At 35.5% G+C, this 25,141-nt stretch overlaps 1 protein-coding gene across 3 annotated transcripts in view; it reads left to right on the top strand.

The window, feature by feature from the left end:
* LOC144447027 (tight junction protein ZO-1-like) overlaps positions 1 to 25,096 on the top strand; it is a 75,697-nt gene extending 50,601 nt beyond the window's left edge. For 2 of the 3 annotated variants that reach the window (XM_078136893.1, XM_078136895.1), the window contains 20 exons: positions 5,482 to 5,584; positions 6,822 to 7,025; positions 8,137 to 8,342; positions 10,129 to 10,286; positions 10,845 to 10,947; positions 11,481 to 11,631; positions 12,032 to 12,134; positions 12,702 to 12,921; positions 13,586 to 13,734; positions 13,958 to 14,008; positions 14,692 to 14,787; positions 15,229 to 15,320; positions 15,796 to 16,012; positions 16,472 to 16,569; positions 17,237 to 17,473; positions 18,240 to 19,683; positions 20,198 to 20,720; positions 21,175 to 21,383; positions 21,781 to 21,924; positions 22,302 to 25,096. In XM_078136893.1, coding sequence (XP_077993019.1) covers positions 5,482 to 5,584; positions 6,822 to 7,025; positions 8,137 to 8,342; positions 10,129 to 10,286; positions 10,845 to 10,947; positions 11,481 to 11,631; positions 12,032 to 12,134; positions 12,702 to 12,921; positions 13,586 to 13,734; positions 13,958 to 14,008; positions 14,692 to 14,787; positions 15,229 to 15,320; positions 15,796 to 16,012; positions 16,472 to 16,569; positions 17,237 to 17,473; positions 18,240 to 19,683; positions 20,198 to 20,720; positions 21,175 to 21,383; positions 21,781 to 21,924; positions 22,302 to 22,402 — 4,609 coding nt within the window. In that variant the 3' untranslated portion in view covers positions 22,403 to 25,096. The remainder of the gene's footprint in view (positions 1 to 5,481; positions 5,585 to 6,821; positions 7,026 to 8,136; positions 8,343 to 10,128; positions 10,287 to 10,844; positions 10,948 to 11,480; positions 11,632 to 12,031; positions 12,135 to 12,701; positions 12,922 to 13,585; positions 13,735 to 13,957; positions 14,009 to 14,691; positions 14,788 to 15,228; positions 15,321 to 15,795; positions 16,013 to 16,471; positions 16,570 to 17,236; positions 17,474 to 18,239; positions 19,684 to 20,197; positions 20,721 to 21,174; positions 21,384 to 21,780; positions 21,925 to 22,301) is intronic. The other variant, XM_078136894.1, reaches the window with a different exon arrangement.
* The last annotated feature ends 45 nt before the right edge of the window (positions 25,097 to 25,141 follow it).

Genomic DNA, 25,141 nt, shown 5'->3' with positions numbered 1-25,141 from the left:
ATACTTTATATACAGTCCTGAAGAATCAGACTTCAGAACAAGAGAAGTTCGAAGAAATTACTATAAAGTTTACAACATTTTTTGTAATTCAAATGTAGTGAAAACAATACCAATAGTATTGCAAAATAGTCATGGAGAATTTGTCTTCAATATTAGATTACATATAACTTTGGTAAATGATATTAAATATAAAGGCCAAGGTTTCAGTCCCATGTTCTAGCATTAGTGTTATCTTATCAGTGAAGCTGCAAGGATTACATAGGATCATTCTTTTGTTCAGGATTAACTTTTTCAATATTTTCTGTCAGACAGCTGTTTTTTCATAACTAATATAAACTAGACTATTTGAAAATAGTCATTAAATTAAGTGAAAACTTTCTGTGATATTTACTACATCATTTCAACACCAGATAACATCCTGTTATTCATTATTTCTGCAGTGTTTAGGTTTCTGTACTTTGTATATTTCTTGGCTATTTCTGTGGCCTCAGCCATCCCTTGGGTTTAATATGCAGGAAAATGAAATCCATACTGAAGCCAGTATTGAATCTGTATGAATTCCTATGTAGTACATGTACTTGTAAAGTACATACCAACGAAATCTGTCATACAGCTGTGTTTTAAGTTTAATAACATGTACGTCATAACTTCAAGGGATGCTAATGGCTTTCATATCCTCTCCAAGTTATCAGTATTCCTCTGAGCTGGTCAAAACAATACTTTCTGACATCTGAATCTGAATTTAATACATACTATTCCATATTTTAAAGGATATAAAAAAGTCTACCAAAGGATATAAAAGAGTTATCGAGATCATCCCATTTAGCCAGTGTATTGCTAAGATTATCGTAAAGATATCTCCAGAAATTTATTTGAAATTGAACCTGCTGTTAGTACTCCTAGTTCAGTACGAAGAAAGTATCATTTCTGATCAACAACATTCTGTTTAGCCTATCAAACTGTAACTTGTTTTTCCCTAAAAGCACAAGATATAAGCCTTAGTCAGTGGTTTAGAGATCAACATACAGTATTTGAATTCTTGAAATATTCGTAAATGCATTCTTTTCATCATACATGTCAAGCAGAATAGAACTTAACAATAATGTCTGTGAGGTACTCCAGGAAACTAACATTAGTTGATCTAGAAACTCTGAGGAAAATGAACTCAATAGTCCATAAAACACTTTAAAAGGGCATGTAGCTACTGTGTAGAATGCTATATGTAACTAGGATGTAATGAAAATGTGGTTTTACTGTAAGAGGTAGTACCTCATCATCTCACCAAGCATCAGCACTATCAATTCTATCTATCAGCATTCAGAAATGTAGCTGTGGATATTTTATTATCAATAATTTGACAGCGTCATGCACAGATGTCATAAGATCCTGCCCTTCAACTGGAAAGGACAGTACAACAAGATTTGAAAATGAAATATTGGCGTGTCATCTAAATATCCAACATATTTGGCCTCGTTTAGTCTCCCACATATTTCATCATCCCACTTAATTACTGTGTGTTGTAATGATGATTGCTTCAACCTGTCTAGGCCAGACACTACTTCTAGAAATATCTTCTGAGACCCCCCCTTCCCAACGTATATAACTCAGACATAACTGTACATACTTCTAAAAGCATCTTTAGGGTCTTCCCCACACCTTTCTTCCCCTCATCCCATTTGTGTATTGTAACTATGATTGCTTCACCCTGTCTTGGCCAGACAGTTCTAGCGCCATCTCCATGGTTTCCAACCCAACCTTCTTCCCCTCTGCCCTCATCACCTCACCAAATCACCTTCTGTCATAACTGTGATTGTTTCAACCCGTCTTGGCCAGAGATCTCCCCTTCTCTCCCCACCTTATAACCATAGACAGTGGTTATGTTATCCACTGTCTATGATAAGACCAATGTTGTTAAGGGTGTCCTCACCACAAGAATGATTTTACAGTAAACATTGTTATTAACACTGTGGGGAACTTGAAACTGACTTCATATCAAATGAAGAAAGAGGCTGTATGATCACCATGTAATATTTGAAATAGAATGGAAATTGTTTAAAATTTATCCAAATTGTGATTCAAAATGGCCGCCACACTATCCTAGCTGAGGGCCTAGCTGAATGGATGTGATACAGGATAACAAGATGATGAACACATTACTTTCTTATCTTTGCCACAACCTTCAAAAATGATAACAATTTAAATTCTACATGACTTTCCTTTTCAAGGATCTTTCCCAGATATAATGTAGTATAAGCAATAAATCCTAAAAAGTTTTTAACAGCTTTCTTCTCATTAAAAGTTCAACATTTTGACGAGAAAATATCTAAAGTTTTTGATTATTTAGATGATTAAAATTAATATATTTGGTATTTCAGAAGTTTTAGGTTTAATAAAAGTGGGTGGAAATCATGACTCATCTGTAAAAATTTGATAGACAGGCAAATGAAAAAATCTAATTGTACAGCTGAAAGCCAGATAAAGATAACAAGTGCCATTGAGGCAAGAAAGTTTATCAGTGTTCTCGTTTATCGCTGACTACACACAATTAGTTGCTGGAGTGAAATCAGTTAGAGTGAGTGAAATACTTCACGGATATTTCCCTAATGCCAACCTTGTAGTAAACAGTAGATAACACTACTACAGAAGTACAGATTGTCTTCTGGGAGTGCCACTGACTTCATTGAAAATATTTCTGGGGAGTGAAACGTGGACGGCTGTATATTTTAAACACTGGTGGTTTGGGATGTTGTATGAAGAGCTGTTAAATGACAAGTAAGAATTTCATGATTTGGAGTCATTTTGAGTTTTTGAAAAGTGTCTAGAATATGGAATAGTGTATAGATTTTCCAGCATCACTTCTCTTTTGTAGGAATATGTCAAATTCCCAAATAGCCTTGGAATGAATGTACAGACATTTTCCGGCAGGCATTCCAGCATTTTATACAAAGGAAAAATGATGCTAATTTTGACTGAGAATGTAATAATATTGTTACTTGTAAACATGTAATAATCTGATGTATTGTAGATTCAAATATATTTGTGTAATAATTTGAAATTACCATGAAAAGTAACTTTATTGTTATCCTAGACTTAGAGCATAACTGTGATTTCCCATCGTTTTAAACCCCCAAAATTATGTATGATTTCTCTTAAAACTGTTTGCAGAGTTATATTGTCAAATTCTTACTACTGTTTGTTGTATCTTCAAGTGTAATTCTTACGTAGACTTAGTGTGACTGTTGTCAAAAGATTTTGTAATATGTACCCTACTGTATCCTTGTGTAAATGAAATGTCTGAAAGCTTTGCTGCAATGAGGTCAACTGGTACTACTGTCAACATAAATTGATGAGATGTGTTTGCATTTCTGGCCATCTGTGGTTTTAATGTTTTGGTTAAAAGCAAGGCTGGTAATAGAAACACATCATTGTAAATAATATACTGAACAGTCCAACTGTGGAATGATATAACATTCTGTTCATGTACCTATTAGAGGCACAGTTCATTCGCCCCTGGAAAGTCCTTGAAAGTCTTCCAAATTCCAACCACTCCTGGAAAGTCCTGGAAAATTCAATATAATCCCTGCATGCACACTTTGGTTCATTCAACCAAACATCCTTGAAAGTCCTCCAAATACCGACTTCTCCAGGAAAACTCAGTGTAATCCTACATGGACACTTGACTTTGGTTGTTTACCCCTGGAAAGTTATTGAATGTCTTCCAAATTCTAATCACTCCAGGAAAGTCCCAGAAAATGTAATGTAATCCTGGACACTTCAGAAAAGTAGAAATGCAGTGAAAAATGTTGAAAATTTTCAATGATTGACTTGTAAACTTTCCATCCTAAATATATCAGGGACTGTTTGGTTGTGATATGTGCTACAATATATTATAATCAATTTTTAGCATCCATCTTTGCCATACCCTGAATTTATCCATGGTAGTAAAGTCTTTAGTATATTCTAAATGATAACACAGCTGGTGGAAAGAGAAACAAGGACAACTGCAGTAATTTACATAAAAAGATTCCAACGTAGAATGTAATCAGTGCATCCCAAAGAATTTGTATATAATTATAAAACAAAATTACTGTATTACACCCAAGGTAGTAAGTAGTAAGTTTATTTAACACCCAAGGGTCACATTGTGAAATAAAACTGGGTGTGTTTCATTTCATTTGCAGTGATTTTAAGTTTCATTATTTGTACAACTGTTTTATAGAGGTTGTGTTTCCCTTAGTCTAGTTCCTATAGGGTGTTGTTACGTTGGCATCCAACTAGGTTTCCCTATGACCTATAGGATAGTTTTATTGAGAACACACTACCTGGACTATAGTTGAGATACAACTACCTGACAGCTGTTTATTTGAAAATGTTTCTTCTGACGTTTGTAGTATTTATATTAAATGGAATTTGTGATTGCATACCGATAGTTATTTTAATTCTGTGATGTAAATGCATACATTCTACCTAAGGTTGTTATTACTTAGTATCAGCATATGGCATACTTTGCAGTTTTCCTGAGATAGGTCAGTATCTGTAATATCTAAGGTTTTTGAACTGCATAATAACCATGGTCTGCTTTCTACATATGTGATTCCACTATACTCACTGAAATTAACACTGTCCACTGTGAGTTTAGCAGTTAATCATGGTTTTCAAATTGCACTGTATCCTGTCAGTAAATGTAGTTTGGTCTGATTTAGGTAGTCAGTTTTGTACTACTCCTAATGTTTTCGGAGTACACCAAGTATACAGCCTTGGGGAGTGATGTACCACTGCACACTGTTACTGATAACGTAACGATCAATTGTGTACTTGTGTTTGAAAATTTGTTTATTCAATACATCAATAATAAGAAAAAATGCTGGTCTGTTTTTGGTCGTAGCTAAATATGGAAAATCTTACCAAATTAGATCAGGACGAATTCAGATTTGACATGGAATCATGATGGTTAAATGATTAGAATAGCTGCTCTTGAATTTGCTGGTTGCAGATTCAAGCTCAGTGCTACTATTTATTTCTGAATGGCTAATGTCCATGGGCAAGATTTGAACCATGATTGTACCCCAATCAACCCATCTCTATAATTGGGGACCTGGTAGGATAGAGGTTGCAATGTGAAGGCTTTATGTGCTAATAACATGAATAAAGGCTTTAATGGTTTGCTCCCCAGGGAGTTGAGGAAGTACAAAGGATTTGTTCCACTATAGGTCCATACCCAAGGTAATATTTGTAAAGTGCTTTGAACACAGTGTGGGAAAACACTATATAAAAACTAACATTGTAAAAGGTCAAGACAGAGACATTATTTGTAGAGTTTGTATACATATGGATCTTTCTACACCTGACGGCAGATTGAAGTATACGATATCTGTATAGACAGCTGTCATTGATGTACTTTATGTATGCTTGACTTGTTAATCCTTGTAATAATAAAACTGGTTAATAATACAGATGATGTTTTTGTTGTGTCTCTTTCAGAGTCAATGATCGTGTTATTTTGGTAAATAATCAATCCATGGAGAATGTTGAACACAGTGAAGCGGTGGAATCATTGAAGAACAGTGGAAACGTAGCAACTGTGGTGAGTTGTCTCTTAGTCTGGTTTTCAATGCATCTTTCATCTGTAGATGCAGTCTGTGCATGTCTTAGACTTAGTGATCCCTAGAAGTTGGTGTAATTTATCTGTTGACAGGGTAAGCTATGGTACAGATCGGTGGATGTGTGTTTATGATGGAGTTTTAGAACCCTGGTAACTTTCAGAGGAAAATACAAACTACTGTAGGGGAAGATATCTAGATTACAAAACATGACAAATGCTGATTGATTTTGCTTTCCTTACTACATCTAACAAAAACAGTATATTATCAGTACATTGTCTGTTTAGCATGAGTTTTTAGAAACCTGGAAACTCAGTGTCAATGTTATGACCAAGGATAGGTCGCCTCGTCTCTACCTTTCACTTCAGATTTATCAACTTTAATGTTTGTATTAAATCAAAACTTTGTGTAAATTAGTGTTCTGGAAATACTAATAAACCCTCATCAGGTCAAGTTCTTGTAAAAGATACTAGCTGTGGCAGGATTTCATCGTCGCAAACTGCAGCCTCTTTTACGGCACCGTCCAAAACATGCCGTCAAGAGGGAGTCGCTTTATTTTAGAAATAACAGCTCTGGTTTGCGAGAGTACAGGATTTGGGTTGAAGATAGTGCTTCATATATTTAGTCAAATTGACGTCAGTGCAGAATAGATGAAAGGATTGAGTGACCGATTCTGATATCAACATTAAATCAGTTTAACCATAACCCATATATTTTGTTTATGAGTGCTAGAAAATTGAAACATAAGAATATGATCTTTGCAGCTGTTAAGATCTAAAAATATCTTGTGTATTGATATTTTTTATGTGATCTTTGGTGTATCTTTACCACATGTGTCTACTTGTCTACTTGATGGGATGTTGACAAATGTCCAAGACTACAGGAATGTGAAAGGAGTTAATAACAGGATACTGATTGGTCAGATTTCGGTAAAGTCAAAGTGAAAAGAGTTTTCATTGGTTAGATTAGTATGTTGACCAAGTGTAACAAAATGTCATGATGTAACTCTGCAATGAGTGATACACTCAAAACTACCCAGATTTTTACAGAATGCTGATTGGTCAGATGTTAGTAGATTAGTATGTTGACCAGGTGTAACAAGGGATTGAAGAATGATAGGGTTCAAAACTACCATAATTTGCATTTTATTGCTAACACCTGTTAACGTCATCATAAATATATTTCAGTTATATTTATGATTATTTTGTTTCCATTTCACAGGTTGTAAAAAGAAAAATGCTTATGCCAATTCCAGGAACACCTGAGCCAGAAAAACTACCAGAGCCAAAAGTTGTCCATTTGACAAAAACAAAAAAAGAGGATTATGGTATAAAACTTGGCATGAAAGTGTACATCAAAGAAATAAGTGAAAACAGCATAGCAGCAAATGAAGGCACACTCATTGAGGGTGACACAATAGTTAAGGTGGGTCATCACTACTGTTGCCATGACAACCATTGTAATGATCTGTTAAGGTGAAAGTCAAATTTTAGTACTGTTCATTGTTATCTGTATCACTGCAAATTTAGGTAAGCTGAAAGTGTGTTGCCATAGCAACCACTGCAACAGTGTGTCAATTTCACATAGTAGTAAAATGCAGTGGTTTCAAATTCTTATGAAATCTTAATATTATGAATATTTTGTTTCTAACTATAATTTTGTTAAAGTATTGCTGTATACTAGTAAGATTATCGTTTCAAAAAAATCGTGACAGTATGGCAGATATTTTGTATTCATGACTCCGTGAAATATATTACATTGGGGTTATGTCTTTGAAGTAAACACAGCCATCAAAACTAAAATACTGAGATTGCTCTCATACACTGAAATCAAAGAATGCTGTCATGACATGTGTATAGAAGTATGGCGGCATCTGTTCACCAATTAAATCTTATAGCTCTGTCTGTGTTACATTGAGATCTGTTTACTTTCCAGACTACGATACAAAGTAATATACATGCACATATGTTCAATTGTGTCAGACATGAAATAGTTTGTTGGAATCTATTTATTTTAAAAAGACTGTCCCTGCTGCTGCTGCTGAGGAATAATCCCAGCAAAGTAACATATTCTAGGGGTATATAATTTTTGTGTGACATGAATTATAACAAATGTGAGAATACAAACGTGATAGACATAGTGGAAGTCTTTCTACGTACTGACGTTTTTTTAAGCAAATACACACACACACACACACACACACACACACACACACACACACACGTGCATATGAATACAAAGAATTTGTTGTCATGATATAAGTGTTTTACAGTGTTTTACATGTTAAAGACCACAACAGAGCGAGACTTTTTGACTAATTTACAATTTTCTATCAATATTACAATCAGTTTGGAAAGAAAACTTGGTGTATACCTAGGAATTCTGTGTACAGTTTACTATAATAAATATCAACAAGATTGTAATAAACAAAATTAGTTTGCTATTTTGCTATTAATTTGCTATCTGTATATGCAAAATAAGTGAAAATGAGTTGCATTGATAATGATATTTTCATTTCTGTATCTCCTATGAGCAGATCAACAACACACCAGCAGAAAATCTGTCACTCTCTGAAGCCAAGAAACTCCTGGAGAAATCAAAAGACAAACTTTCAATCATTGTTCTCAAGGAGAAAAAAGACGACGAAAGAACAGAAGAAGATACAATTGTCAGCAACAAAGCCAATGAACTCAGGGCCAATGCTGTACTCTATGATGGCACTTTTGAACAAAATATAGACAGGTAAGGTATTTTATGAAAATGTAGTCAATTCTGTGCTTTGTGGTAAAAACTTGCTGAATATATAAAATGTCCTTGGTCTTAAAATAGTTGACAAATAGCTAATGTTTTAGGATTTATACATGACTGAGTAAAAGATAAAGCCATACTCAAAACTGTGTACAGTAAATTCATTTTACATCTGCCAAGATAATATGGCATTTGTGAAGGTAGGTTATCATTCTTAGGTATTATATATTCAACTGATGAGCCACCAAGGGCCAAAAAATCATCAATCGTGGGGAATCTTGGTATGCAACACACCCACTGAAATTCTAATGCGATATCAACCCCCACCCCATCCACCCACATACACATAACATACAAATAGCATACTTTACAACTTTACAGATTCAGTGAACCATTACTTGTATTTTTATGTCTTTTTCCATTCTTTAACTTCTCATAAAAATAACAATCATTGGATTTCTTGTTTGACACCACGACTTTCTTGCCTGTGGAATATGAATTTACTGTACACAGTTTGTGTATGGCTTTATCTTTTACTTACAGTCATGTATATATCATGCATATGAAAATAATATCATAGCCATAGTGTTGGAATATACATATATGTCTTCAGTTCAAAATTGCAATAAAATATTTCATCTGAAATGTGTGGTCCTTAGCTATGTAATATTACATATGCCAAAGATACATGTGTGACATGTGTTTTTTGTGGTGATACTACATGGAGTGATTGTAAATACTCAATGAGTTCAGTCAGTTAGTTAGAAATACTGGGTACCTGCTGTGTTGTTACTTTACTCTACATGAATCATTGTGTTTGGATAGTTAAAGGATTACCTGGTATAAACATCCTAAACTAATTACTACACTCCCAAATTATTCTATTTGTAAGGGCTTGTTTTCTAAGTTTATAAATTCCTGAAAGAGCTCAAAGATTTCTAAACAACGGCACTTGAAGGCCTACAAGCTATAACTTGTAAAAAAAGAAGAATTTTCTTAATTAAAAGTTGTTATCAGAGCAAGTCTCTAGTTCCAGTAACAAGTGTAGAATTTCCTAATGACTATCTCGCAGTAGGGAGGGACATGTAGGTATGTAGTGGTAGAAGACAGACCACCAAATACACTCATGTAGTTGGCAGATGATAGTACTGTAATTAAAATGTCTAGCAGAGGATTCCTTGCAGTTTTGTTACCCTGGTAGGTGGTTCTATAGTCAAAACAATCATGTATGTTTCAGATAGAACCATTTGTGGTTGCATTTAACGAGGGCAATTTGTTCATTTGGTAATGGTTTATGTGTAGATATCCAAGATGTGTTTGAAAAGTCAAACAAAAATGTGATTGATGTAGATGTTAGTATAATATTGGAAAGTTGTTTTGACGTACATGTTGAAATTCTTTGCGACTCCTTCATTCCAGTTCCCATAACTGTTTTGGGGATATATATTTTTTATTCTTAGAAAAAAACATCACATCTGAAAGTTACTGAGCCTAGTTTTCCAATTGCCATAACAATTTTGCATTGGATACATCCTTGAAGGTTCAATCATTTTGTAACATAGTATGTTCTCTAATATTTCAAATCTTAATTTTGTTTGTCGCTTGCATTTTGTTTTTATTAACTAGGGTACACAGTACATTTGACTCAGTGTTCTTTAGTCTTGCTATGGTGGGTACTCTGACACCCCTAACCTTAATGGTACTTGTTTCTTTCCTCTTGTGTGAGCTCTTTAAAAATATAAATAAAGGTACTGATTTATGTTCAATGTTGTGTTTACAGTGTTGCATTTGATGGTGACAAAGAAGGCACACAACCAAGGTCTCCGGTTGACCAAAGATCGCCCTCTAGTGACAGACCAGGACGTAGAAGACAAAGCCATCCCAGTGAAGATGAAATAGTACCACCAAGACCTCCACCACCAGCAATCGAAGATTTAGGTAACATTTTATTTCAACTATTGTATAAATGAGTACACAAATAAAAACTGGATGGTCTCAACAAAACTGAACTCAAAAGATTTCTAAAACTCTGACTAAACACAAAGACTTTGACAAAATAGATGCACATAGATCCAGCATTTACAACTCCATAATTATCTGTGTACTTGACCTTGGCCATTAATAACATTTGAACAGTTGATAATGCCATCCCAGCATGAAAGAAAGCTTTGTCATGTTTTGTTTACACTTTTGTGTTCAATGTTTTCTTGTATGTAGAAAAGCATTGAAATTATAGGACATATAATTCACAATATATATGAAAATAGTACTCCATCTACTAAAGTATTAAATTTTGTGAATTGTCGTATTAAAATTAATACATACTGTAGGAAAGGAAAAGTAATTCCTTCTTTCTGTTGTTGACTGTTATACTACACTGAACAGGACACAGTATCTTTATTTGAGAGAGATTCATACCAAGACTATATACTTGCTGAAACTGTCGATACCAGCCACTGATAAGTAATGTATACATCATTGTTTACTATTCTATAGAAGGGTCACACCCACAAAGACCACCAACACCAGGACGTGAAGATCCTAGATATTACCCCAATGATGTCCATGCTCCACGCAGACATAGAAGAAGACTTAAAGAGTAAGTGTGTGTCTGTGTGTGTGTGTGTGTGTGTGTGTGTGTGTGTGTGTGTCTGTGTCTGTGTCTGTGTGTGTGTGTGTGTGTGTGTGTGTGTGTCACATATTTTTGAAAAGGAAATAGTCACCAGAAATCTCTGTAGTGATAAAATGTAGCAGCTGATAATTAATGTACGACAACTAGAAAGTGAAATAACACAGAAATATGTGTAATATAGTCATCGTTCATTCTTTGAGGTGGAAAAATGGAGGAAGTTTCAGACTACCATACGGTACTTATTTATGTCTATAATTTATAGTGTGAAGGTTGGAATCTCTAGAGGTTGCATATAGGTTGCGTATATTCATATAGGGTTATTCTGCTCCTGTGTACTTGTCAAGCATACAGAATTGAAAGAACAGCGCCCCCAACATTGATATGATAGTAAAAAATCCTTTTGTTTTTCGCAATTCACCATGTCGAATTGCCCAAACTATAATCATTTTAACCAGTTATAGAATAATTTTCTAAACAGAATTTCCTTGTAATATTTCCAGAGGAGAAGAGAGATATGTCGTGTTCCGCAAAACCAACAATCTTGGAATCCGACTGGCAGGAGGCAATGATGTCGGCATTTTTATTGCTGATGTCCAGGAAAGTAGTCCAGCTGCCATGGAAGGATTGCACATTGGGGATCTGATCTTACAGGTAAATATTCACAATCTCACCACTTGGGGGCACAGTTCTGAATTTGACTCCTAGATTTCCTACCACTAGAATGTAAACTGGTTTAGTTTTTTTGAACAATGAACTGTATTACAGTCACATTTTAAGGATCTTTTAATAAAACTTTCTTTCACAGGAATTATCACAGAAGCAAATTGTGAAATGTGTCCATAAAATTATTCATTGGTTGATCTCTTTCATGTTAGGCTGTATGAAATCTTTTAAAGTTGTTAAGACTGATTTTGTGATTGAATCTGCTGAAAACAAGAAAACTGTAGGGTACAGAATGGATAAGGGTAGGTGGATGCCACATACTTGATAAGTATCTCTCAGCAACACCAGATGTAGAATAACTGAACCACTACAAATCTTTGTTCCACAGGTCAATGATATTGATATGTATGGGGTGACAAGGGAAGAAGCCGTCTTACTGTTACTTAGTCTACAAGAAGAAATCAGAATGATTGTACAATACAGGAAATTAGGTAAGATATGCAAATTACATGCAAAATATATGCAAATGTATGTAAATTTTCTACCAGTAAGTCAAGTTACAATTGAATTTACCACATGTATACCATTGTATATATATTTAACAAGGTACACACAAATTATGAAAATAAGAATCTGCCATAGATATCTTTATTACTTTAGTCAGTCAGTGTGTGTGTGTGTGTGTGTGTGTGTCTGTGTCTGTGTCTGTGTCTGTGTCTGTGTCTGTGTACATGCATGTGAGCATGCATGTGTGTGTGTTGTGTCTTTAATGGGAAGAAACTGATTGTTCTGCTGTTACTAGTTTTAAAAGCCCATCTTGATGCAATCCCAGATTCTAACATTACATGTATTGCTGTCTTATCAACTCTTTCTATAGCTCTGCCAGATAACTTTTTTCACAGCTAAATTTTATCGCAATTTGAACTTGACATTTAAGAATAAAAGTTGTCACTATTTCTAATTTGCTTGCACAATTTCAAACTTTATCTGTGAGTCTTAATGTTTGTTGTCTAGAATGAAAATCTCATAGTTGATATTTTGTTTTTGTCTTTTCTCAGCATTTGATAAAATAATAGAGCATGGTGGTGGTGATAATATTCACGTCAGATCTCACTTCCATTATGAGAAAGCCTCCAAAGATGAACTGACTTTCAAGAATAATGACATTTTGAGAGTGAGAGACACTCTATTTAATGGAGTTGTAGGGTCATGGCAAGCCATCAAACTCAACCGCAATAATATGGAAATAGAAAAAGGTGTCATACCAAACAAAAACAGGTAAGTTTTTTCTCCATTGATAATTTTTCTCTTTTCATTTTATAGACATATCTTTTGGTATAAAATGTGTATGTTCATTGTAAAGCCATACTTTAAACTTCATCTGTACAAAGATGAAAATGTATTTGTACTCTGGACTCTTTTCTTTAGTCAAAAAAATTCAAAGTCACCCAATTGAGGTTAGGGCAGTAGACTTAAATTCAGCCCAGAACTTTTGAGGAAAGTTTAGTTACCTTTATCTCTCAATATACTCAGTCCATGTTCTTGTATGTTCTTCCTCTCTTTTCACTCTCAACACTTGCAACTGGTCTCCCAGCATTCTGAAAATACTGTAAACCTGGAAATGTTCGCGTAAGATTTATTTTCGCTAATTTCGCTACTAAACAAAAACGCGAAAATAAGTAGTAGCGAAAATATATATTTCTGCATAATGCAATGTACCAGTATGGTTATTAGTGAAAATTAATCTTTGTGAACTACATAAAGACTGTAAAATCGCAAAATTTTCTAGTCGTGAAAATATGCAGGTTTACAGTATGACAAAACTTGAATTTTTACATGTAAAGACATCTTTATCCATCATAGGTACTGTCCTGTGATATTGTTTGTGTCTGGGGAGGAGACAATTTCTCTAAAGTCAGTTTCATTCTTGTTATGTCCACAGAGCTGAGCAACTAGCCCTAGCACAAACTGCTTCCCACACCAACACACTGAAACAAGCACCAACAGACGGTAGGGCTGCATTCTTTAAAAGAAGAAGTGGAAGAAGATCCAAATCACTGACAAGAGAACACTTTGATGAAGTTGTCTTTGGTAAGAGTTCAAACTTCAAACTTCAAACCTCATATATCATGAGTTCAAAGGTCATGTGTCTTGCTGTTCTCCAAACAGGCATAACTTTACTTTTCTGATGTCAAATGATCGGTAATATTAATCTCTTTTGAAATATAAAACTATATTGAAATATGTCATATTTTTGAATGTTTTTAATAGTTTAGGTTTAATTTTTAAGAAAGGAATATTTTTTTTATTACAGGCGGAAAACCACCAAAGTTCCCAGCTTATGAGAGGGTTGTTTTGCGAGATCGTAAGTATACACTTTGTGACAATTGTGCATATCTTTGACATTGATATAAGTAAAGATAAAAATAGCTCCCAGTATAGGTATCAACAAATCACATTAAGTACACTGGTTAGAACAACCTGTTGACCCACAGAATGCAAACCTTTTATCTAGACAGGACAGTTCTTACTTTATGACCAAATGTTTCTTTAAAAAAAAGATACAGAGCACCAATTGTAAACATGTAATAATATTTGTAGGGTGCATGTCAGGAAAGCTGAGTGAGTTTTTATTGAGTGCAGGATGAGGTGGAGACAACAAACATTGGAGAAATAACAAAGAACAGTCACTGATTTTACATAGAAAGTAAACAAGTTTGACCATATTCAACCTAAAGTCAATGACGAGGTCAAGATACTTTAATACTGAACATGTTATCACTTGATGATAGATGGATTGGTACTTTTATTTAAGTCCTTTCCAGGATTAGTACAATAAATGTTCAGTAAACTGTGAACATATTTATTATTGCACTAGATATTTTCAGCCGAAAGACAACATTTCATACTTTAACAGCCTGGAGAATTCATTGTTTTTATTTGTTTGCAATCATGTAACCATAACTGAAATACCAGTGATTACAGGAGTGTACACAATGGCAAACATTTTACTTTAACACTGTTTGTATGATTGTTCTTCCTGTACAGCTGGGTTCCTCCGTCCAATTGTCTTCTTTGGTCCAATAGCAGACATGGCTAGAGAAAAATTACTGAAAGATTTCCCAGAGAGATTTGAGAATCCATGTAAGTTGTGTAATGTTTACTAGACTTTACTAGATAAAGATGTTTTATATAATAGTGATAATAATAGATTCTGACAAACAAATGTTTGTCAGACATCCTAATCTTAGCTATGACAAATATAAAATATCATATTTGCATAGTTTACCATAAAGGTTGCCTTGTTTTCTTTTTTCAGTGAATTAAGGATTGAAGGGAATACTATTGGTATAGTGCTAACAAGTAAATGCATGTCCCTTTACTATGGTACCCAAATCATTCACCTTTCCTTTAAAGTAGAGACCAAAACCATGTATAGTATAATATGCAAAAAATATGAATGTCAAAAAGGAATAAAAAATTATATAGACATTCAAATCGTGGGTACGTCTATAGAGGGCGGCAGACAGGGGAAGAATTATAGAGTCATGAAGATATAGACAAACTATTGATTTGTATTTACAGTGAGTGAGAAGAATGAATCTAAACCTAATCAATCCATGAAGGTACATCAAGGTGTTATTAAATTACATGCCATCAGAGATGTAATGGATAAGGTATGTACACATCAATATCTCTTACTTCTTATCAATTATTTGCATAGATCTAGGAGTATCTCCTCCATAGATTTATGGTATTTGTCAACACAATGAGATTAGAGTGTTCAGTGATGAGGTCATTACCAGAGGTTTTTCCATAAACCTATGCAGGAAATCTCTCAAAATGGCTGAACACATGTCAAGTGTAGTAGGGCTTCTTTACAAGATTTCAAAGTTGATTATGTTACCGAGGTGTTATTTTATCACTGAAACTCTTACGCAAGTTGATAGCAATAATCAATACAAGTGCACTAAAGGTAGAAATAAGGCTGACTGGACTTTCATTTACATGTTCTAGCAATTTCTGGAGCAGACAGGCAGCCATATTGTCTGTACCTTTCCTTTAAGTTGATGGCAGTAATCAATACAAATGTATAAAAAGCAACTGAAATAAGCGTGACTGAACTTGTCCTTTATATCTATTTTATTACAGCAACAACACTGTGTGTTAGACATTACACCCAATGCTGTGGAGAAACTCAACTATGCACAACTCTATCCTATTGTCATTTTCCTGAGACCAGACAATAAAAATACCATCAGGGAACTCAGAGCTCAAGTTGGTGAAGGCAAAATAGCACCTAGGAGCTCTAAGAGACTGTATGACTTAGCTCTTAAGCTGGAAGAATCATTTTCATATATATTCACCGGTAAGTTAGCAATTGCCATGCCTTCCACTTCTGCTGTTGTAGGATGATTAAAGAATAAAAGGAATCAGGCTAAAATATTGAGAGATTATTGGAAAAAGCTTACAGACCCTGGCTCAAACCCTGGAGTCTATTTTAAAAGTGGATGGTATTCAAACCTACCCCAGGATAAAGTTTGTGTGTCTTAAAATAATTAACACTACCATAGTGGAACAGAAATTATATCAATTTAACTCAAAACAGTTAAAAGAACACCACTGCAGGAAATAAACACATTTTTATAAACTTTGGATTCTGGAGAGTCATTTCATGATTTTCCGTTACCTACATGACACATTTTCAGAGACACATCAAATATATGAATATTGAAAAAAGCATGGAAGTGTATGAACCCTTTGCTACATACCTGAGAGAGCAGATGTATTAATATTTCTGACTTGTTGATTTTATTTCACTTTTCAGCCACTGTGCATTTAGGTCACAATAACATGTGGTACTCTAAAGTCAAAGATGCTATCAGACAACAGCAAAGTACTCCAATCTGGATGGCAGAAATGAAGGTAAGAACTGTCTTGTTGAAACATCATTTCACATCAATACCAAAGTAGTAGGAATCAATTTGTATTGTAGAAGCACAGTGGAATCATGTATAATATTCTGAAAACTGTATTAAGAGAAAGAGACCGTCATACAATATAACATGTTGCCATAGATAGTCGCATAATAATGTATAACATATGAGACATAGAGTTCTAGAATCATTACGTATGTACCAGAGATTACTTGCATCGGTTCAAGCACATTCTAGTGTTATAATTTACACAGTGACTGCAGTGCAATACCAAAACCTCATTGCTTACTTGTATGCAAATGATATGCAAATGAGAGTGCATGATCATTACATGTACACAGTACACTAAATTTGAGTGATGACACAATATGATTTGTTTGGAAATTTTCTGTTTCGTATAACCATATAGATAAACAGAAACCCCTTTCCACATGAGTGCCAATGTTATAACCGGGCTTGTGTTTGCTGTATTTTCTGCTGAACCTTCACAAGCATACCACAAGCACACATGCAAATGCCCCCAAGTACACCACACTTGTGCTCATGCATATTTGGTTTCTGTTGATAAATTATATGATTTGATTTGATACACTGCCTAGTATCCATTGATGGTGCTCACTTAACATCACAAATATACTTTATCTGTTTGTTCATAGATTGATGATGCTTTGACAGAAGATCTCCTGTTTCCGATGACAACTCGTCTATCATACGCCTCGTCTCCAGAAAGCGATCTTTCACTCAATGCCCTAGACCGTCACAGTAATTATGAGGCAGAAACGTCGCCAACGATGGAGAGACAGAAAATGGTGAGATCTTCATCCGACCCAAACTTAATGGGTGTTGAAGGTTATCATATGCCTCCTCCATATCCCCATGATAGAAAGTATCGGGTAAGTTGGTTGGTGTGCATGGCTGGCATGCTGCAAAATGGTCCTACTGTGGTCGGTGTCTCCTCTCTGCATGCTCTTCGTATCTCGTCTTGTATGCAAGCCACCTTCCTATTGGTCTCCTGTGTTGTCCCAAAAATGCATGTCATCGTCTGCATGCTCTCCTTGTCTTGTACGCATGCCACCATTATATTGGTGTTCTGCATCGTCTCAATTGCATGATCGTTAATCGTCGTTGTGTGTTCCCCCATTCTGCCTTTGTCTCAACTACATGATTGCTATTATCATGTTGGTTGACTGTGTTGTCCTGTCTGCATGCCACTCTCATTTCAGTTATACCTGTTTCCTGTCTGTGAGCCCTAGTGTATTGTAAGTGTTGTTTATCTTGCTGTGTATATCTTGTTCAAAATATTCCTTGCTAGTCTGATTTCAAACTGGTTTGCTTGTATGATATTGCATTTACCATTGTTTAAAAATCATTATTCATTGGTGGACCTGAAATAGCATGGTTAGTTTGAATTGAACTGGTTGCTGCCTTTTCATTCATTCATTCATTCATTCATTCATTCATTCATTCATTCATTCATTCATTTATCGTAAATATTCTGATGCCTTTACAAGCCTTGATAGCTTTACTTCCAGCAAATTTGGAAGTTTTAAAGTTAGCTTTCATTTCATTGTTACAGCTTGGTTCATTACATTTTCTACATACATCTACAACTGATACATATACATTTAAAATTGACACATCTTATTTTCATGATTGCAGGACCCCTATTATGATCAGAGATATGCAACTTATGACCATCGGTCTCGTCGCGATCATTATCAACAACAACAACGACCTGGACGTGGTGACCCCCGACACCAGAGGTCAAATTACGATGATCCATACAGAGTTCCGAAAAAGGAAAAAGATTATGACTACCCACGACAAGATCGTAGTGTTTATGTACCAACTAGAGCTCCAGGAGACCGAGACCGAGACCGAGACCGAGGGAGAGGTGATTATAGTGATTATGAGCCAAGACGTAGAGTTGATACTGATAATGTTGATCCTAGAAAAGCGACAACAAATCATACACAAGATAAGCATTACAGTAGTTATCCTAGAAGCAAGTCCATGGGAAGCCAAGATTATCCTGAGAGATCAGGTAGTCATGATGCTAAGTACCAGACAGCAGACTATGGACGAAGTCATGACAAAGAACGTAGACGAATGGATAGACATTTTTCTGATGTCCATCCATCTCAGCAACCTCCCACAAGACCACCAAGAGATTATGAAAACTATCCTGTGAAAACTAGAGAAAGGACACAGGAAAGTGCTGATCGCCCGGAAAAGCCACCTCCGAGAGATTATTATTCAGACCCCTATTCAAACAAACAGGATGATGAAAAATCTAGGGATAGATATCCTTCAACATCATCACGTTCACAACGTCACCATGGTGATAGACCATCTGAAAGGACTTCTAAAAGTGAAGCACGGAATGACCCATATAAGTACACCCGAAGTACTGCAATGTCATACAAATCAGCAGGGGGGCGTGACAATGATCCAGCCGCAAAGAGGAGACATGATTCTGATACTTACAGGAGAAACCAAGATTTGTATTCAAAACCACAAAAACTGTACACAAAAGCTGTCATGAGTGACCCAAAGGTACATCAACCAAGGAGGTACGGTGAACATCCTCCATCACCACCACCTCCCCCTGCCAAAGCAAGATCAGAATCGCATATTTTTCGTGCCATTGAAGATCCACGAGACAGGGGACATGATCCCAGAGGTATGACATCACCTGATGATGTCATGCAACCCAATGTGTATCCAACAAAATCATATCCTCACCTGGAATCAAACCCACCAATATCAAAACAGCGAGAACCACCCCGAATTCCAGATCACTACAATGACAGACGCAACGCAGACGACAGATACTACAGAAGTGACCCAGAGAGGTACCCAGAACGAGACAGGTACCCTCCAGACCGCTATCATCGACGACGAGAACCAGATAGAGAAAGGGGTCCAAGAGATAGAAGTCGTGACAGGGGGTACTACTCTCATAGACCTCAGGATGATTATTATGAGTACCAACAACACCGTGCTGAAATTGTACAGAATGATGTTAGTCAAGATGACAGTGGCACTGACCATGATCGTCGTGGTGACACTGACAGACAACAACCATCGTATCCTGTACAAGGTAAGTTATAACCAAGTCTTGTTGGCCACACCTGAAGGATACTGGGTCCAGCTGTCAATGTGATAATAATTAATTCACATAGTCTCTACTCCTAACATCACTTATCGTACCCAATGTTACTTGTTTCCTCCATTTTGTTGTGTTGTAAAATGAGCTAGTGATACAACATGTGTATTGGGACCAATATTGTTCAGTCTCGCCATGGTGAGTACTCTAACGTCCCTAACTTAAATATAACTTGTCACATTTAGGGTTGCAAAACAGGTCCACAACATGTAGTCTTGCCTTTTGTTGTTTTAACTTTCAAGGTATTATCTGCTGGAATGAAACTATCTTTAAGTTTTAGTGTGGATTTAGTTCATACACCAATCTGTATCTTCAGAGATCTGTTGCGATTGATTAATATTTGTGTCTCGGTAATAAAGTGAAGTGTAGCTGTTGATAAGAATGATAAGATGAACTACAGCAGTGATTGAATATTTGATCTGTAATTATATTAACTGTCTTGTTATAGGAACCAGAATACAGAGAGAACCTGAGGAAGTACAAGAGAAAATCACCCAACATCAGGAGCCAGCATTGGAGGCATCCCCAAATGAGGAAGATATCCCTCCCCCTTTACCAAAGGATCCACCTCCTCCTCTGGACCCAGAACCTGTGCAAAATGGACATGACTCAAGTCTTGAAAGAAATTCTAAGTTTCCAAAAAACTGGGAAAGAGACCGGCAACGGGAGCATCCGGTCTATAACCCACCAAAAGAATGGAGTGATTCCCTGGATTCTGGTACTGGGACAACTGGAAATTCTATCCATCCATACCACCAGGAATCTTACAAGGCATACAAGGAAAGGTTGAGACAGAAGAGGAATCAGTTTTTTCAACCTACAACTGTGATAACTAAAACTGTTACAACAACGGTTGATAGGAGTCCAGAACTGAGAAGTGACGGATCAGAACGATCACCCACCGATGATGGAATTGTAACAAATGGAGAGAAGGAAGATGGAGATGATGTCTTCATGCCAATACCAGTCAAGTATGTATTATGAATGTCAAATTATAAACTTTTATTTACTTTCTGTGTTCGCAGTTTGCAGAGTATGTCCTTTGAGAGTAAAATGTAGATGAAACTCTCAGACCATACTTTGACAAAGCGTGTTAAGAGTTGATACAGATGGACAATTGTTCACTAACTCCATAATTATTCTCAGAAAAAGATATCCATCTATGCACTCTTGTATATTGACAGGAGTATGCTGGAATTTACTTGAAATAGAGATATGATCATTACCTAACTACAGAATGTATTCTTAGAAAGGATTTTGTAGATGTCTGTAATTACAGAGTGCTAGATACAGATGATTATAAACGAACTGCAGAATGATTGCTTTCCATACTCTTGTGTAATGTGGAATTATAATGCTGAATGCAGTACTCTGCTTGTAGAGTAATATCGTAAAATTAACATATATTTCTTCCTCATTCTGTAGTGATAGTTCATTTGAAGCTGACGATGGCCATACTGTGGTTGCCACTGCCCGTGGTGTCTTTGATCACAATGGAGGCTGTTTGTCATCAGTGGAATCTGGTGTTAGTATAGTTATTCCAAAAGGTGCTATCCCAGACGGTGTACAGCAAGAAATCTATTTCAAAGTATGCCGAGATAACAACATTCTACCACCTTTAGACAAAGATAAAGGTAAGTGTCATTATTCTCAGTTACAAGTCAGTTGTCATTTTGAAATTCCATGCAGATAACTATGTGTTTGTCATATACAGGGGTGCTCAAGTATGACCCCCACCGCTAGGATTTCCTTAGGTGTGTGTGGCAAGAATAGGTCTTTATGGTATACAACTGCTCTAAGTCTACTAAGGAAATGAAAGAGTTTTCGGCAAGTGTAGAACAATGGCCGTTTGTCGTGGATGATGATTCAAATCAGTCCGGGGGGGGGGGGTTCTAACCCTATTGCTATCTCTAACCTAACCCCCAATCCTAAACCCCAAGCTTGAGTATTGTAAAGTCAATCCACAGTTCTACATTCTTACCACAATTCTATAATTTTATACCATACTGACTACATACATTTCCTTTACAGGTGAAACTTTGTTGAGTCCCCTTGTAATGTGTGGACCACATGGTTTGAAGTTCTTACAGCCAGTAGAGTTAAGGCTACCACACTGTGCTTCCATGACACCAGATGGATGGTCATTTGCATTGAAATCCAGTGATACACCATCAGGTAATGTAGTCTGATCAATTTTCCCGCCAAAAATATTTCAATGATGGCACACACACACAAAAAAAATTAAATATTGCAATTTTTGCCTTTTTTCACTAAATTTATATCCATTTGAAATAATTTATTGTTCATTCATCGTCATGTCACCGAAGATAACGATGTCTGGCAAATTCCTTCAATAATATTTTAAGCAAAAATTTTACAAATCAATTTTTATATTTTTAGCATTACTGTTAGTCTTGAAAACAAGTGAATTCCTTCTTGGATGCAAAATTTCATGACAAAAATATTTTCGTGAGAGCTAAGATATTTCTTTAAAAGTAGTCTGTGAAGATTATAAGCTAATGGTGACTTCTCTTCATTTTATTTGCATCTAGGTGAACCAACAAAATGGCAGAATTTAACACTAGCTGGAACAGATGAGTCACAATGTCAAGTGGGAACAAACAGTGTTTCTGTACTTGTAGACCACTTCTAGGACACAAAACACAAATATCTAATGAACTCTAAAGTGTAAAATTTTTCTACTTTGAAAGAAAATACCCCAAACCAAAATATCTCATTGTGAGGGAGACTGTTCCATGAAAGACGAACAGAGACATAGTTGTATCTACAGTCAGATCTTCAAGAAGTGGTCAGGTAGTAACTCAGAGGGTTTCCATTGTGACCTGAGACGTACCAGGATGTGTGACACCTGAACTTTGACCCAGTGCAATCAGATTGGTTGCTTTGAGAGAAAAGTTCATGAGCATCGAAACACAGTCATTGAACTAACATGTGAATTTGTGTGTGTGTCACGTCACGTTCATGTGTTAGAATTGATTGTAAATGCTGCAACTATCGACACGTCCAATAGATTTCAGCAATTTTAGAATGCTGCAAACGAACTGTGCTGTTTTAAGTGCCTTCCGACAGTCGAACGATATGTCAAACTTTGTAGCATTGGTCTCACCACTGCCATTTTGTACCAAATCAAATATTTTTTGAAAAATTAAATTTGTACAGATTTTAAAGAATTACTCAGTATTATTTTCCAATCAATCGTAGAGTCTAGTTACCTCTGTTAATATATTTTCCATCAATGCATGTTTCAGCCAAAACAAATCTTTGCAAAAATTTTCAAATTAGTTATGAAGACAAAATTCTCAACTTGAGAACTTCTCTGCGTTACGTTCTTAAAATTACTAATAATTTCCTGTAATCATGTTTTTTACTGTTACATTTACTTATGTATTCAGCAATAATTTGACTATAATATACAGATTGTCATCAATGGACAGTGTTTTGTTACCATAGCAACTGTCTGAATTAGTCTTTCAAGTCAACTAACACTGCCATTCTTTTATCCCTTTGTAACCATGGAAACACCTGATTTTGTTTTAATACCTTGTCCTGACTGCAAACAGGGAGGAATGCTGCAGTCGCAACAATTACACAGACACACCTCTTTGCCTTTAAAAAAATTCTGTGTTTGTTCTGGCTGCAAATTTTCACTTAAAAAGTTCTGTTGTGATGTGTTTCGGGGAAGAAAATAAAAATTGTCAGATAGAAAATAATGAGTACCTGGAAAATTAAACTATGATAGCTGATAAGGCAATATTAAGTTTATCAACTTCAAAATTGACTGATTTCTTGTCAGTTATTAACTTTTAAATTGACTGTTTGCATATTGAGTTTATCGACTTTAAAATTGACTTTTCCTGTTGACATGGTTACATAAGGTTTGTATTATTATTAGCCCTTGTATTTACCAGTGTTTCTTGTTATTACCCTTTGAATTTCAACCCTTTTATAGAGTCTTGCCAACCATTGATGAGGTCAATATTTGTCCATATTGACCAGTCATGGAAGCAGTCAATATATCTTTATAATGACCCCACTCAGGGGCAATATCTATATTTATTTACCAGTTGTTCTCCATTTAGTCTTTATATTGTACGTATCTTTTTTACTTTGTACTTGCATGCATCAATAGTGTTTCTTGAGTTTCACAGTTTCAGTTCAGTGTATTTCAACGATAAACTGTGTTACTATGACGACAGCTTCTCACATATTTATTATCCTGTCTCAGCTTGTCTTGTCTCTCACATTGGTGGAGGAGTTTGTGACTGACATTTCTGAAATGCTACATAAAAAGTTGGAATATTACTTACAAGTGCCTTCATATTAAAAAAAAAAAAGAATAATATATTTTTATCGTTTTTTAATGGAAAAATAAGATTCAGACAGCAAAGAAGTACACAAAATGCCATCACTGCCACTGTGTGTTTGTTGAAAATTACTCCAGTGCAGTTGGTCCCCAGGGAGTTTTGTTCTCAGTAAGTGCCAGGATGTGTGACCCCTTGAGGTCAGGAGAATACTTGTCATCATTGGTTTCTTCATCAAGTCTTAGACTTGGTGATTTTGAAAATTACAATGAATTTCACCACCATAATTGCTGTACAAATTCAAGAAGGAAATCAATTAGTGCCTTTCAGACACCAGTTTTGAAGAAAATGTCATTTTCGTAAACCATCTTACCCTTGCAGAACATTTCTCTTCAAAAATGTTTTAAGAAAATACTTTCTCTGTTTTTCAAGTTCAGAATAGGCAGCCATCTTGTCCATTTTGTAAAGCTGCTAGGGAGTCTTTGTGTCCCTCCAGGGAATCTAAAATTATGTTTTCTTTTAAATTTTAGGAGGGTCATTTTGTACCCTTCAAGAATCCAAAATGATCATATTTTCTGCTACACCCTTAGGGGGTATTTTTATGCCCCCTAAGAGAATCTAAATTTATCAACTCAAGGTCAAATATGGCCGTCTGTTGAATTTTTATTATTGGGTCATGAACCCCCTGTAACCCTTTAAGTTTTCTATTGATAACAATATCCAACCCATCCAAATGAATAAGAGGAAAAGAAAAAAATTGGGGTTGAGCAGGTTTGAACAATCTACTTTTTCAAAACGTTCCATACTTTTGGAGATAGTTACTGTATTTGACAAAGTTAGTCATGGAATTAACACTGTTAGTTTGGTTGTATATCAAAGCCATGTTGTACAACAGCAGAACTTTCCTGCAGACTAATACAATTTGCAACAAATTTTCATAATAATTTTTGTATTCTTGTTAATACTTTAGCAATAGTTTTAATATTGTATACATATATTCTCCCATTTTAATAAATAATGATCTTACAGCATTCATAGTTTGCTTGTTTTTTTTAATTTTGGATGTGAGA

The sequence above is a fragment of the Glandiceps talaboti genome, chromosome 16, assembly GCF_964340395.1.
Source record: "Glandiceps talaboti chromosome 16, keGlaTala1.1, whole genome shotgun sequence".
NCBI classification, from domain to species: Eukaryota; Metazoa; Hemichordata; class Enteropneusta; family Spengelidae; genus Glandiceps; species Glandiceps talaboti.
The sequence above is the reverse complement of the archived record's forward strand: the minus strand, read 5'-3'. Positions and strand labels throughout refer to the sequence as shown.